General features: G+C 39.4%; 1 protein-coding gene across 4 annotated transcripts in view; it reads left to right on the forward strand.

Moving 5' to 3' along the window:
* LOC150089733 (chloride channel protein 2-like) overlaps positions 1 to 14,744 on the forward strand; it is a 564,677-nt gene that overhangs the window by 208,431 nt on the left and 341,502 nt on the right. For all 4 annotated transcript variants that reach the window (XM_090368771.1, XM_090368772.1, XM_090368774.1 and 1 more), the window contains exon 5: positions 6,304 to 6,437. In XM_090368771.1, the coding sequence (XP_090224897.1) occupies positions 6,304 to 6,437 (134 nt within the window). The remainder of the gene's footprint in view (positions 1 to 6,303; positions 6,438 to 14,744) is intronic.

Below are 14,744 nucleotides of genomic sequence, written 5' to 3' on the forward strand. Positions count from 1 at the left end.
CACCAATAGTTTGGTAAATAAATTTGATGAATTTGAGGTATTGCTCAAAACATCAAAGGCAGATATTGTTGGGATATCAGAAATGTGGTGTCACACAGATGTAAGGAATGTAGAACTGGAATTTGGGAAGTACAATGTGTACAGAAAGGATAGACAGGATAGGAAGGGAGAAGGGATTATGCTATTAGTTAAGAAACACATAAAATCCAAGGAAGTGAAGTCAGTCGACATCGCTGGACAGTGCAGTGTCGAGTCAGTTTGGTGTAACATAAGCATTGGGAGATGCTTATGTAGAGAGTAGGAGTGTGCTGTAGGCCTAATGACTCTGATGACTATAATAAGAAACTGTACAGGGGAATAGTGGGCCAGTAAATCAGAGAGTCTTATAATGGGGGATTTTAATTTTCCAGATATTGACTGGAATTTGTGGGTTGGTCACTCACACACTAGCAAGGCGTTTGTGGATTTATTGGATGATTGTTTTCTACATCAGCATGTTTGGGAGGCAACTAGAGGGAGTAATACTCTTGATCTGATTACCAGTAGTGATTCTTCATGCATTAAGAATCTGCAGATAAAGGAACCACTAGGTGGCAGTGATCACAGTGTGCTGAAGTGGGATTTACTCAAAGAGGTAACTACCACAAGGGTAAAGGGAAGGGTTATTGCTTTCATAAAGGTGACTACGGAGGTCTGAGACACTATTTAACTTATATACAGTGGGACCAACTGATTATGTTACCAACAGCAAATTCAAAATGGGAAGCATTCAAAGAAATTATCTTGGAAGCTATTAGGCTTTACATACTAACTAAAAAATATTGTTCAAGGTTTAGGCCTAAATGGATGTCAGATGAACTAATGAGACATATGGTAGAGAAGAAAAATGCATGTGATACATAAAAATTAATGAGTGACATTGGAAGTCTATGATAGATATAACCTGGTCTGTAACCAAGTCAAAAAAGAGATTAGGCAGGCAAAGGCAGATTATGAGAAATCCTTGGCAAAGGATGCAAAGAAAAACAGAAAATGTAAACTCTAGAAGGAAAGGGATGAATCAGATTAGTCTACTGGATATTGATGGTTCAACAGTAGGGGATCCTGCTCAGTTGGCTAACAAACTAAATGAGTATTTTGCATCTACATTCATACATGAGGAGTTATTCAGAATGGGGAATGCCAGAGATGGAGTAAACTCTGGCAGTGAGCTAGATGATTTTGTAATAACTGAGAGGAAAGTGGAGGAGAAATTGTTGAAGATAAACACAAGAAAGGCACTTGGGGTTGATGGGATCTATCCAGTTATATTAAAGGAAGCAGCAAAGGAAGTAAGCAAACCCTTAGCCATAATTATGAGAGCTTCCTTGGACTCAGGAGATGTACCCATGGACTGGAGATGTGCAAATGTGATCACAATTCACAAAGGATGATTAAAGAGCACTGGTTAAAAAAGCACTGCAGGATCATCTAGACAAGACTTCAGTTACAGCTCGGACACATCATGGTTTTGTTAAGGGGAAGTCTTGCCTGACCAATTTGATTGGATACTATGATGCAGTCACAAAAGAACTGGATGCAGAGAATAACTTTGATATTATATATTTGGATCTTAGAAAGGCTTTTGATACTGTTGCACATGGAAGACTGCTGCACAAATTGGAGCAGTGTGGCATTGGAGGCAAATTGCTGTTATGGATAAAGGGATGGTTGAGGGGGAGAAGACAGAGAGTGGTAATCAGTGGACACTGCTCATCATGGACTAATGTTATTAGTGGAGTCCTTCAGGGTTCAGTGTTGGGTCCATTATTGTTTTCTGTATTTATAAATGATATTGATGATGGTATATCAAGCTTAATGTTCAAGTTTGCAGACAATACAAAGGTTGACAGGGTTGTTAAGTACACTACTGACGCTGTGCTGCTGCAACAGGATCTGGAAAGGTTGAGCAGATGGGCTGAGAGGTGGCAAATGAAGTTTAACATTCACAAATGTAAAGTACTACATATGAGAAACAGTAACCCCAGAGCAACGTATCAACTCTGAGGTAGTACTGACAGTGGTAGAGAATGTAAAGGACCTGGGGGTAATTGTGGAGGCAGATATGATGAAGTTCTCTGAGCAGTGCAGATGGGCTGCAAGAGTAGCTCATGGTGTCTTGTCAATGATATACAGAAATTTTTCTAGCAGGGATAAGGAAGTGATTATTCCCTTGTATAAGGCAATGGTCAGGCCACACCTTGATTACTGTATACAGGTCTTTAGGCCTCATTTCAAGAAGGATGTAGAGCTGCTGGAACAAGTACAGAGAAGGGCAACAAGATTAGTGAATGGAACAAAGGGTTGCTCTTACAAAGAAAGGCTTAAGTTTTGCAAATTACAGTGTCTGGATACTAGGCACCGGCGAGGTGATCTGATAGAGGTGTATAAAGCCTTGAATGGTTTGAGCATGCTCATTGCCGATGGGATTCTTCCTCTTGCTCAGAATAATCACCTGAGAGGGCATAAATTCAAATTGAGGAAAGACAGATGTAGGATAGATGTGCGGGAATTTGACTTTAGCCAGCGGGTAGTTGGTTGGTGGAGCAGACTTCCATCCCTTGTTGTGGAAGTTGATAGCCTAAATAAATTTAAGGCTCAGCTGGACAGGTATTTCGAACGAACGGGGGTGAAATGGGAATTTTTTTTTTTTTTCCCTGGGTGATGCTGCATAAGCTTGCTTTCTTGCAATGTATATGCCTCTACAAATGCTAATATGGTGTGTGTCTGGTTGAATTTTGTCATTATTAAATTTGGTTGTGTAAGGCGTACACAGGAACAACACTACTAGGATTGGACATGCAGATGTCAAGGATGGGATGACGACCCCAGGTAGTCAATGGGGCATACCCACGCCTCACCAGAAGGAAAAGAGGGGTGGCAAGGAGTGGAGGAGACAGGAGGACCGTCACCCTCCACCTTACACGTGGAAACTTGGAGTAAAAGGGGACCGTGCAAGGGCATCGTCCCAGATTGCCGATGAAGCATATATGCAGCACGGAGCTGCTTTTTCAAGCCACTAGTTTTTCCTGGGACTGCATCCCATCCTTGACATCTGCATGTCCAATCCTAGTAGTGTTGTTCCTGGGACAGCTAGATCCCGTCCAAGAGGTGTAGTTGTACCAGTCGTGTGTCAGACATGGTTGGTTTGGAACTTAGTCCACATTCCAGACAGCGGAACTGATATACTCTGGCAGTTGAGGTTTGGCAAGAGAATTGACTTTGAAGTTTGTCTATGGGAGGAATCCTGTCTGGTGAAATAGTATTGAGTCATATTGTTGGTGATGTTTAGTCATCCATCCAGTTGAAGTTTGGGTAGGGGAAATTCAGGTGGGATTTTGTCCATAGGAAGAATCCTGTTCAGTGAATTTTGTTTTCAAGTCAGGTTGAGCATTTGTCAATGATCTTTGGTCCTGCATCTAGTGGGAGTTCTATCTTATGGAGTGAGTTCTGTCGGAAGAGTTTTGCGTAGGTCACTGGTTGTAAAGCCATTGGCCCTGTTTTCGTCCTACCCATCAGCACAGTAATCTGCCTTCGGGTCAGTTTATCCTGGGTAATGGTATGGGGTTGTTTTAGATATGATCAGGCAGAGGCGGGAGGGTCTTTCGCCTGGTGAATAGTTCCTGTGCAAACTTGGAGAATGCATGATAGGTCTCGTCATCTTCTAAGAGAAGGTGATCCTGATTCTTCGGAATGAATTGAAGCCGAGTAATGAGGTTGCTTCTGAGGTCGTTGTCACAGTCATGTAGCAGGTGGCCCCAAGTCTCATGGGCACCACGGGTGCACAGTGGATTGTTTGCTCTTAACAGGAGGGTAAGCTTATTTCTGATGCCGCCATGTCTGGTGAGAAGATATATGGTGAATAATCCTGGGAAGAACCAGGTAGGTGATTTTGGGTAGACTTTATGGACATCTGGGATGAATTTCCAGGTTACCTCACCTTTGATTGACAGAGCCCACCTTGTTTGCCAGATTTGCTTTAGATGGGTTGTCAGCCGTATCTTTTCAGCACAATAGTTGCTGAAAAGATATGGCTGACACCAGAACCTGAAGTGCAGGCATTCTGTGACAGTATTGCAGGCACGTGTTATGGTGAGGAGTATTGAGCATTGGATAGTCTCCAGCTTGCATTGGTTGACTACTATGGATGACCCTTGGTACAATACATCTGAAGTATAGGTGATGGCAGGGATAAAAATTGTCTTGTAAAATAATTCCAGAGTACATTTTTTCAGTCCCCAGTCCTGATGGGTCACCCTGGCAACCATTACAGCATAGTTCCTGATTTTCTGTTGTAGGTATTTTAAGTGGGGAAGGTATGTCAGGTTCTTGTCAAGATCACACCAAGGTATTTAAGTTGGGTGTTGAGTTTGATGGTCCTGCCCTGTATTTTGATTTGCAGTAGTTTCCTGGGATTGAGATTTCCCTTGAGTAGGATGAACTGTGTTTTGGCTGGTGATATAGTGAGATGGTGCTTGTGTGCCCAGTCCTGGAGGGTTGTAAGAGCCCGATTTGCTGTAATTTCTAGTTGTGCTTGAGAATCTGCGGTGAGGATCACTGTGAAGTCATCGACATAGGCAAGGGTCTGCATTCGCCAAGGTCCGTGTTAGAAATTTATCGAGGACATAGTTCCAGAGCAGGGGAGAACCGATCCCTGCAGACAGCCCCTGTAAACCTGCTTTCTCACTGCTCAGAAGGGTGCCTGGACTATGATAGCTCTGTTTGTGAGATAACTTGAGATGACACTGTATAGGTTGTCAGAAGGATTTTCACATCTGAGCCTGCAGAGGACGCTCGGCCACCACAGGGTGTCGAACGCCCGGCAAAGTCAACAGATATAACCAGTAGACACTTGTGATTGCAGTTTTGGACCATTTTGGCAATGCATTCAAGTAGGTCTGTTGTTGATTTGCCTGGTCTGAAATCAAATTGGTTTTTGGGAGGTATATGAGTGGTATTGTACTGTATATCTATTCTCTGCCTGAGCAGCTTCTTATAGACTACTCAGAACAGAGAGGAGAGCAATAGGGCGGTAGGACTCCAGAAGATCTTGTTGTTTGGTTGGATTTTTTAGTATTAGCTTCATGGTTGCCATTTTCCACTCTGTAGGAAAGCATCCATTGTGGAGGTAGTGATTAAACAGGTTAAGCAGGAGGTTCAACGTGTACTGTGCCACTTTTTTTAACAAATTTGGGTTCTAACATATCTAACCCAGGTGTCTTTTTATTTTTGAGTTCGGCTATAGCATTTTCTGTTTCAGTGAAGGGTTCCTCAGTTTGTGCCGAGTGGTAATTGTCATTGTCGTGACAGAGTTGCATTTGCTCTGGAGTATTGTAATCATCCAGCTTCTTGAAGATGGTATCCAGGATACCATCCTGGATACCATCAGAACAGAATCTTGCCAGGTGTTAGTGGTGCCTCCCTGGGGGTCACCCAAGTCACTCTGGGAAGTTTGTTAGTGACGACCTTGTAGACAGTGCCCCATGGGTCAGAGTTAGCCATTGTTGAGATCAGGTGCTCCTAGGACTGACGCTTGTGCTGCCTAATCATGGTGGTGGTGTAGGCATTCCTTGTCTCCTGATATTGCTGCCTAAGATGTTCAATTTCTGCAGGGGGCCAGGTTGTCCTTGCCTGCTGGAAGGTTCGTCTTTTATGAATCACATCTCTTCTGAGTGCCTGTAGTTGCCTAGACTGCCACGGGACTGTTTCCAGGAGGATTTAAGGCTTTCTTGGTAAGAGCAGCCCTTTGTTCCCCTCTCCAATCTTGTTGCCCTTCTCTGTACTCATTCCAGCAGCTCTGTTTCTTTCCTAAAATGAGGCCTTCAGACCTGTATGCAGTAGTACTCAAGGTGTGGCCTGACCATTGCCTTATACAAGGGGATAATCACCTAGCATGTATTTGAATTATTTATTCCTATGTTGGTACACCTGTCCAAGTGACATATATGAAGATTTTAATAGTTCTGTTGGACAAAAATAGCACTCACAGAGGAAAACTGTTGCCATCCCCCTCTTTTAATGGGTAATATTGATCTATCCAATTTTGCTTAAAATATTTTTCTTGTTATAGGGTTGCTGTTATGAGATGGCATGAAATGACCTACATTTCATAATGATTAATTTTTTTTATTCTCATAAACAAAACCTTGTATGGTTTTGAAATGCTTAAATTGACTAATAAGTGTTTGCAGTCTATGAATTTTTTAAATGCTGCAGAACTTTATAATTGCTCTGTTTATTCTTAATTTTTTTTTTCTATTAAAGGATCAGGCATTCCAGAAATGAAAACTGTTTTAAGGGGTATTGTACTGAAAGAATACCTTACTTTCCGAACACTACTGTCTAAAGTAGTTGGCCTTACATGTTCGTTAGGCAGTGGTCTACCAATTGGAAAAGAGGTGAGTTCTGCCTTTGATAACTTTCCCTCAATGTTTTTGAGGCTTTAGTAAACACCAATTTCTTTGTGTTCTTAAAATAAATTTTTCCTTTTTCTTTTGTATTCTCTTCTCTTCCCTACCCTCCACTCCCAACCCCACCAAAGATGTAGAATATTAAAAAACTCTTGATGCCTATTTTATCTTATTTTTCAATGATTTCATATAAAAATTCAGTTTTCTTAGAATTTCTTTATATATTATCCAGCTGATTGCTTCACAGTCTGATTTTTTTTTTAAGTTCACAGTTAAGAATACACAAAAGGCTTCCCCTTACACATCAAGTACATGTCCATATTAAAAACATTTAAGTTCATCCTTTCTTCCTTTGATGATGTCACTTAGTGCTTAATGTTTAATCCATCACTATTTTTCATTTAACTCTATTAGAATTTGACCATGACAGTAAATTAAATGTACAAAATGAAATCGTTTAGACCGTTATTAAACTGAGAGAATCTCTCATAAAAGCAAAATTCATTTTCCAAAACAACGTATACAAATGGAAGACTACATTTGTTAAATAACAGATTAATGATTTGGCTCTCCAATAATTAGCATGTCATTGACCTAACAAATAGATAATATTATATCTGGGAGATGCTAGTGTCAAAATCCTCTATTTTACAAACATACTGTTTTTCACCAGAACTACAAGCAGTTCATAGCTGCTGACATTGACAACAGAAGTTTTTTTTTTTTTTTTTTAACTTCGTTCGACCCTCCTCTGTCTCACTGTTGTTGTATAGCTGATGACAAAGAGTTTTCTGGATTTTTTTTGAAAACACTCAGTCTCTCTCTCTTCACAAAAAATAATAAAACTATGTTAAAACTGGATTTTTTAAAAAAAAATTTGTAAATTTCTGCTTATTTTTGTTAACGAATTGGTCATCAGATGTGCTGTGAAAATCTGCATTGAAAACAGAAGCGTGTTATGATAATGTGATTTTGAGTTATGTGCAGTCATTTCACCTGTGTAGTGTGAAGCTAATTAACAGTCTTTCAGTAATATGCTAAAAAAATCATAATCATCATCAGCCATTTTCAGTCCACTGCAGGATGAAGGCCTCTCCAGCAACTTTCCAGTTCCTTCTGTTTTGTGCAATGGTCATCCATTTGCTACCCACAAACTCATGAATTTCATCTGTCCATCTCTGTCATTGTTTTCCAGGTTTTCTTCTAGCTTCTCTTGGGTACCATTCTGTTATTTTCTTAATCCATCTGTCATCTTCTCTTTGAGCTAAGTGTCCTGCCCAAGACCATTTTAGTTCTTTAGTTTTGATAAGAATGTCCTTTACTTGAGTTTGCTGCCTAATCCATGTTTTCTCTTCTTATCTAACAGTCTGATTCCCAATATAATTTGTTTCATTCTTCACTGTGTAGTTCTCAGCATCTCTTCCATTCTTTTGGTGGGTGCCCAAGTTTCACTTCCATAAGTTATGGTGGGGAGTATACATTGGTTCATAATTTTATATTTCAGACAAATTGGGATATTGCTCCTCAGTATGTGACTATATTTCCTGAATGCTATTCATCCAAAATTTATTCTTCTCTTGACTTCCAGCCATTTATCATGATTACAGCTAATGACTTGTCCCAAGATAAGTATATGACTTTACCTTTTCAATTACTGCTCCTTCAATGATTATATCCCTTTCTGTGGCATACTTGTTCATCATTAGTTTTGTTTTAGCCATATTCATCTTTAGTCCAAAATCCTTACTAACTCTACATAATTGATTAAGATTTTCCTTTAATTCTCTGGGATCGTGGCTTTTGACCTCAATGTCATCTGCAAATTGTAAATGGTTTAGGTACTCTCCATTCACATTGACTCCTTTCTGCAACCAGTCTAATTTTCTGAAAGCGATTAGTGATTGATTGGTTTTTAGGAGCATTAGCAACTAAGGCCATATTGCTCCAGGATATGCGGTGGTCATTCCTTGACCTTTCCGCATCCTCCGTATTTGGTGGTGACGGGCTCGAACCCCGGTCTAATCAAGAAGCGTGTGCTGCGCACTGTGCTCCTTCCCACCTGGCTACGGAGGCGCCTTTTCTGAAAGCTTCCTCAAGGGCAGCAGTAAACAACATCGGAGATGTTGTGCCTCCTTGTTGAACTCCTTTCTCAATTTTAAATTTGCTACTGTCTTTGTCTAGTCTAATAAAGGAGGTAGTGTTCTCATATATTTACTTCAAAATCATAATACAGTAAACTCTCAATTTTCTGAGATAGATGGTAAAAAACAAATCCCGGATAATCGATTTCCCAGTTAATCCAAAAATACAGAAGTCCCCAACATACGTAAGAGATACATTCCAGGACTTCTTACTTCGTTGAGTTTTACATAACTCGGGGATGATTAGTAACATATTGCTACTATATTATTATTGACAAATCTGAGTTCAGCGATATACTTGTTAATGGTTTACCATTTTCTTGCATTCTTATTAGTTTAATTTTCTGATCCAAATTGATTACTTTCCTTTTGTTGGTAGATTTACTAGTACTGCTGTCACTTATTCTCTTAGTCGGCACCATGATAACGGTCAAAATTAAATTTTCTGAAAAGAACTTTACAGGTTAAGACTCGCTATTATCACCCCGCGCGAGTTCACATTTTACTAAAGCACATTTCTGGAGGTCAACAAAAAACAATTTGCATTTTCCATGTTATTGGGCTTTTCTGTTAGCGCAATCTATTATAAACGGATAGTAAACTCGAACTTATTGCATTTCTGGAGACAGTGGAGGTTGCAAGATAATAGGCACGTTAATCTCCCAATGACAACTTATAACACCGCTTCTTGTCGCTTATTTATGACTTGCTGCAAAATATCCATTATTCTAGTTATTACTTGAATTTTATGATTTCTGGTTGATTTTTAATTTGGAGTCTTGAAGTGTCCCGGTTAATCCGCTTCCCAGTTAATCCAATCCTGGTAAATCGAGAGTCTGCTGTATGTGGGATATCTGTGCCTTGTTTTTCCAGTGCTCAAAACAGTGCCTTATGACTCTATGGAGTCAAATGCCTTTTCATAATCCACAAATGCCAGGCATAATGGTGTTTTATATTCATTTGCTTTCCCCATTAGCTGTGATATTATGTGAAGGTGATTCATAGTTGAGAATTCTGTCCTTAAACCAGTTGCTCTTTCGGTTGATTCTCATCAAGTATTCTTTCTAATCTGTTAATAATGACCCTTGTGACCAATAAAAAGCTGATTGGTCTATAATTTCCAATTTTTGGTTTATCTCCTTTCTTATGCAGAAAACAATGATTGCATTATTCCACTCCTTAGGCGTTGTACCTTTTCTAATGCATTTTTTGAAGAGTCTTGTCAGTTTTTGTGCCATGTCTTTTCCTCCCAATTTTAACAACTCTGTAGTAACTTCCTCTTCTCCTGGGGCTTTCTGATTCTTCATTTTCTTCAACACATGTTCTACCTCATCAGGAAGGATATCGGGTATATCGTATGTGTTATTAATTTGTGATCTATCTTCCCTACTGTTAGCATCATTCCCTTGCTCCTTGTATAATTCTCTATAGTAGTCTTCTGCTATTTGAATTATGCCTTCTCTGCTGTTTATAAGTACACCATCGCTATTCTTCATTTTCAGTATCATTTGTCTTTCTTTATTACTGCTCATGGTTGCTGATTTAAGTCCTTTGTTTTCCCTTAATACTTGTTCTACTTTTCTTGTGTTAAATCTTATATCCTCTCTGAGCCTCTTTCTGATGGCTTTGCATAACTCAGTATACTCAATTTTCTCCTTGTCCGTGTTTATCTTGCTCTTCATTTGTCATCATCGGTTCATCATGACAAGTGTATCTTGACTAATTTTTTCTTCTTTGGATTTCTTTTTCCCTATATGTTTCTTGGGCTTTATCACTTTCAGAAAGTTGTAATATTCCTCATCGATATCTTGGTTCTGAGCAGCCTGCAAAAGCTCAAACTTGTTTTTTAAGTTCCAGTACATACTGCTTTTTCTCCTCTTCTCTTATCTCAAAGACCTTTGTATTATTTACTTGAATCAGTTTTTTCCTTTCCTTTCTTACATCTATATCAAGTATGCATCTTACCATTCTGTGATCACTTCGAACATTTACCTTGTTCAGGATGGTAACATCGTTCACGATATATCTTCTGTTAGCGAGGATGAAGTAGATTTCATCCTCACTAACTAAATGGATTAATTGTTAATCCATTTGGGCTCTTCCATGACCACTTTCTGTTCACCATTTTCTTGAATAAAAGTGTTCATTACTGAAAATCCTTGAGATTCTGTAAATTCCACAAGTCTTTCACCTCTTTTGTTTCTTTCACCAATTCCAAAATTTCCTATAATTCCCCTTTCTGTGCTGTTTCATCTCTTTCCAACCTTAGTATTGAATTCCCCCATAATGATAGTGTAGTGGGTTACTGCATATAATTTTAGAAAACATATATGCAACATTTTCCACATATTGTAAAGTCTGTAACATATTTTCTTTGCGTACTGTATGCAGTGATTTTTTTTTTTTTTTTTTTTTTTTCGATTTCAACAGGGAAGGAAATGTAATACAATCAGACATTTGCAAATAGTTAAGTTCAAGAACAGCTTGTTGTGCATAGAAAGAAATGCAAAAATAGATGGAGCATTTCATAGTGATGATGACAAAACATACATGCCAAATGTTTATTTGCATTTTTGTCATAGAGCATTATCTTCCTCTGAGTTGTGGTGAATCTGAATTATATAGGCATGTTGTTTAAAAATATGTTTCCCGACAGCAAAGTAGCAAAAATAAAAAAAAAATAAAAAAATAAGTTGTGTAAGATAAAAAAAACAACAGGCACCTATTAACACTATTAATTTCCAAACTGCCCTCATTCTATCATAACAAACTTCTGCAATATTCCATTAAAATTCTCCATTAAAACGGCTCACAGCTGTGCCGCTGGACCAGATGAAATCTATTATGTAGTAGTAGTAGTAGTGGCATGTGATGCAAGAAAGCAAGTGTATGAGCTTATGCAGCATCAGCCAAAAAAAAAATAAAAAAAATCACACCATTCCTTCTGAATGCCTGTCCAGTTCCTCCTTAAATTTATTCAACCTATCAACTTCCACCACGACAGATGGAAGTTTGTTCCAGCAATTAACCACCCGCTGGCTAAAGGCAAATTTCTGCACATCTATTCTACATCTGTCCATTCTTAATTTGAATTTATGCCTCCTTAGAATTCCCATCAGAATTCAACGTGCTCAACCCATTCAAGGCCTTATACACCTCAATCAGAACACCACACAGGTGCCTAGTCTCCAGCCACTACAATTTGCAGAACTTAAGCCTCTCTTGGTAAGAGGATCTCTTCATTCCCCTCACCAATCTTGTTGCCCTTCACTGTACATGCTCAAGCAAATCTACATCCATCCTAAAATGAGGCCTCCAGACCTGTACGCAGTACTCAAGGCGTGGCCTGACCATTGCCATATACAGAGGGACAATCACCTCCTTTTCCCTGCTAGCAAAATTCCTATATATCATTGACAAATCTCCATGACCTGCCCTGGCAGCCTGTCTGCATTGCTCAGAAAACTTCACATCTGACTGCACAATTACTCCCAGGTCTCTTTCATTTTCTACCACCTTAAGTGTAGTACCACACAGTTGGTACGTTTCTCTAGGGTTACTTCTACCCATATGCAGTATTTTGCATTTGTCAAGGTTAAACTTCAGTTGCCACTTCTTAGCCCATCTGCCCAAATTATCTAGATCCTGTTGCAGTAGCACACTGCCATTGCTATCATTAACAACCCTGCCACCCTTTGTATCATCTGCAAACTTCGACACTAAGCCTGATATTCCTTCATCAGTATCATTGATAACTATACAAAACAACAGTGGACCCAACACCGAACCCCGTGGGACTCCACTAATAACATTAGTCCACAAAGAGCAGCACCCATTGATTACCCTCCCCCCCTCTGTCTTCTCCCACTTAACCATCCTTTTATCCATTGTAGCAGCTTACCCTTAATACCATTCTGCTCCAATTTGTACAGTAGTCATCCATGCGCATGACTAAAGTGTCAAAAGCTTTCCTGAAATCCAAATATATGATATAAAAATTATTTTTTGCATCCAGTTCCTTTGTAACCACATCATAATATCCTATCAAATTTGTCAGACAAGACTTTCCCATAACAAACCCATGGTGTGTCTGAATTATTGCTGCAGTCTTGTCTAGATGATCCTGCAATGCATCTTTAACCAGTGACTCCATTATTTTACCAGGAACAGAAGTTAAACTAACTGGTCTGTAATTACTCGTGTCACCCTTCGATCCCCCTTTGTGAACTGGGGATACATTTGCACATCTCCAGTCCGTGGGAACTTCCCCTGAGTCCAAGGATGCTCTCATAATTATGGCTAAGGGTTTGCTTAGTTGCTTTGCCACCTCCTTTAATATAACTGGATAGATCCCATCCACCCTAGGTGCTTTTCTTCAACAATTTCTCCACCCCTTTGCTCTCAGTTATTACAAAATCATTAAGTATCCTGCTACAATTTGATAACCTTCTTCCATTTTCAAATTGTAATAATTCCTCACGTGTGAATGTAGATGCAAAATACTCATTCAGTTTGTTTGCTATCTGAGCAGGATCATCAACAGTCGAACCATCAATGTCAAGTGGACCAATCAGATTCATCCCCTTCCTTTTAGAGTTTATATAAGTAAAGAAATCCTTGCTGTTTTTCTTAGCATCTTTTGCCAAGGATTTCTCGTAATCTGCCTTCGCCTGCCTAACCTCCTTTGTGACCTGATTACAGACTAGCTTATATCTGTCATAGGCTTCTGAGTCGCTTGATAATTTATATGCATCCCATGCATTTTTCTTCTCTGTTAAGAGTCTCATTAGTTCATTAAATAACCATTTAGGCCTAAACCTTGAACAATATTTCTTAATAGGTATGAAACTTTTAGTAGTTTCCACGATTAATTCCTTGAATGCTTCCCACTTAGAATTTACTGTTGGTAACATTGTCAGTTGATCCCACTGTACAGAATTTAAAAACTTTCTGAGACCACTGTACCCACCTTTACCCCTGATGGTAATTAAATCTTTAAGTAAATCCCACATCAGTACACTGTGATCACTGCAACCTAGTGGTTCCTTTATCTGCAGATGCTTAATACACGAATGATCACTGCTGATAACCAGATAAAGAGTATTACTTTCTCTGGTTGCTTCTCGAACATGCTGCTGCAGAAAACAATCATCCAATAAATCCACAAAAGTCTGACTAGTGTGTGAGTGACCAACCCACAAGTTCCAGTCAATATCTGGGAAGTTAAAATCCCCCATTATAAGACATTCCGATTTACTAGCCCACTCTATTTCTCTGTACAATTGTTCATTGTACTCATTCGAGTCATTAGGCCTATAACCCACTCCTACTCTTATTTTTGCTTTCGCAGTGCTTATGTCACACCAAACTGACTCAACAATGCACTGTTCATCTATATCAACTGGGTGCACTTCTTTTAATTTTGTTTTTCTTAATTAACAGCATAACACCTCCTCCCTTTCTATCCTGTCATTCCTTTCTGTACACATTGTATTCCCCAAATTCCAGTTCTGCGTTCCTTATATGTGTGACACCTCGTCTCTGCTATCCCAACAATATCCGCCTTTGACGTCTTGACCGACACTTCAAATTCATCAAATTTATTTACTATACTTCTAGCATTGGTATACATGCAAGCATACATGCTCCTATTCCTAGTTACCCTAACACATCCCATATACCCACCTATTTCATGATGACTGCCATCCATCCCTGAAACTCCCAACACCCCTTGCTCCAGGTCGCTACTTATTCTAATAGATGTTGTGCAAGAATCACCTTCACCTCTCCCTGCGACTACTGTTCAACTATTCGTCCTTGTATCCCCACAACCCAGCAGTTTTCTGATAATAATTTATCGGAAAACTGCTAGACCTCTATAGCATCAGCTAAAACTGCTTTGCCTCGATAGCATCAGCAAATATTCTTGCACCCTTTCTATTTAAGTGTATCCCATCCCTGTAGAAGCAGTCTCTCTTGTTAACAAGTACAGACCAGGCTGAAAAAATTTTACCCCTTGAGCCTTGCACAATCTTTCCAGGGCCGAATTGATCGACAGGGCTCTCATCATATACTCCCTCCTATCGCGTCTGGGCTGAATTGCAGACACTTTCAAATTCAACCCTAATTCACAGCTTTTTTTTCAACAGTGACC

Source organism: Mastigoproctus giganteus, chromosome 2, assembly GCF_048544385.1.
Source record: "Mastigoproctus giganteus isolate SK-2022 chromosome 2, ASM4854438v1, whole genome shotgun sequence".
NCBI classification, from domain to species: Eukaryota; Metazoa; Arthropoda; class Arachnida; order Uropygi; family Thelyphonidae; genus Mastigoproctus; species Mastigoproctus giganteus.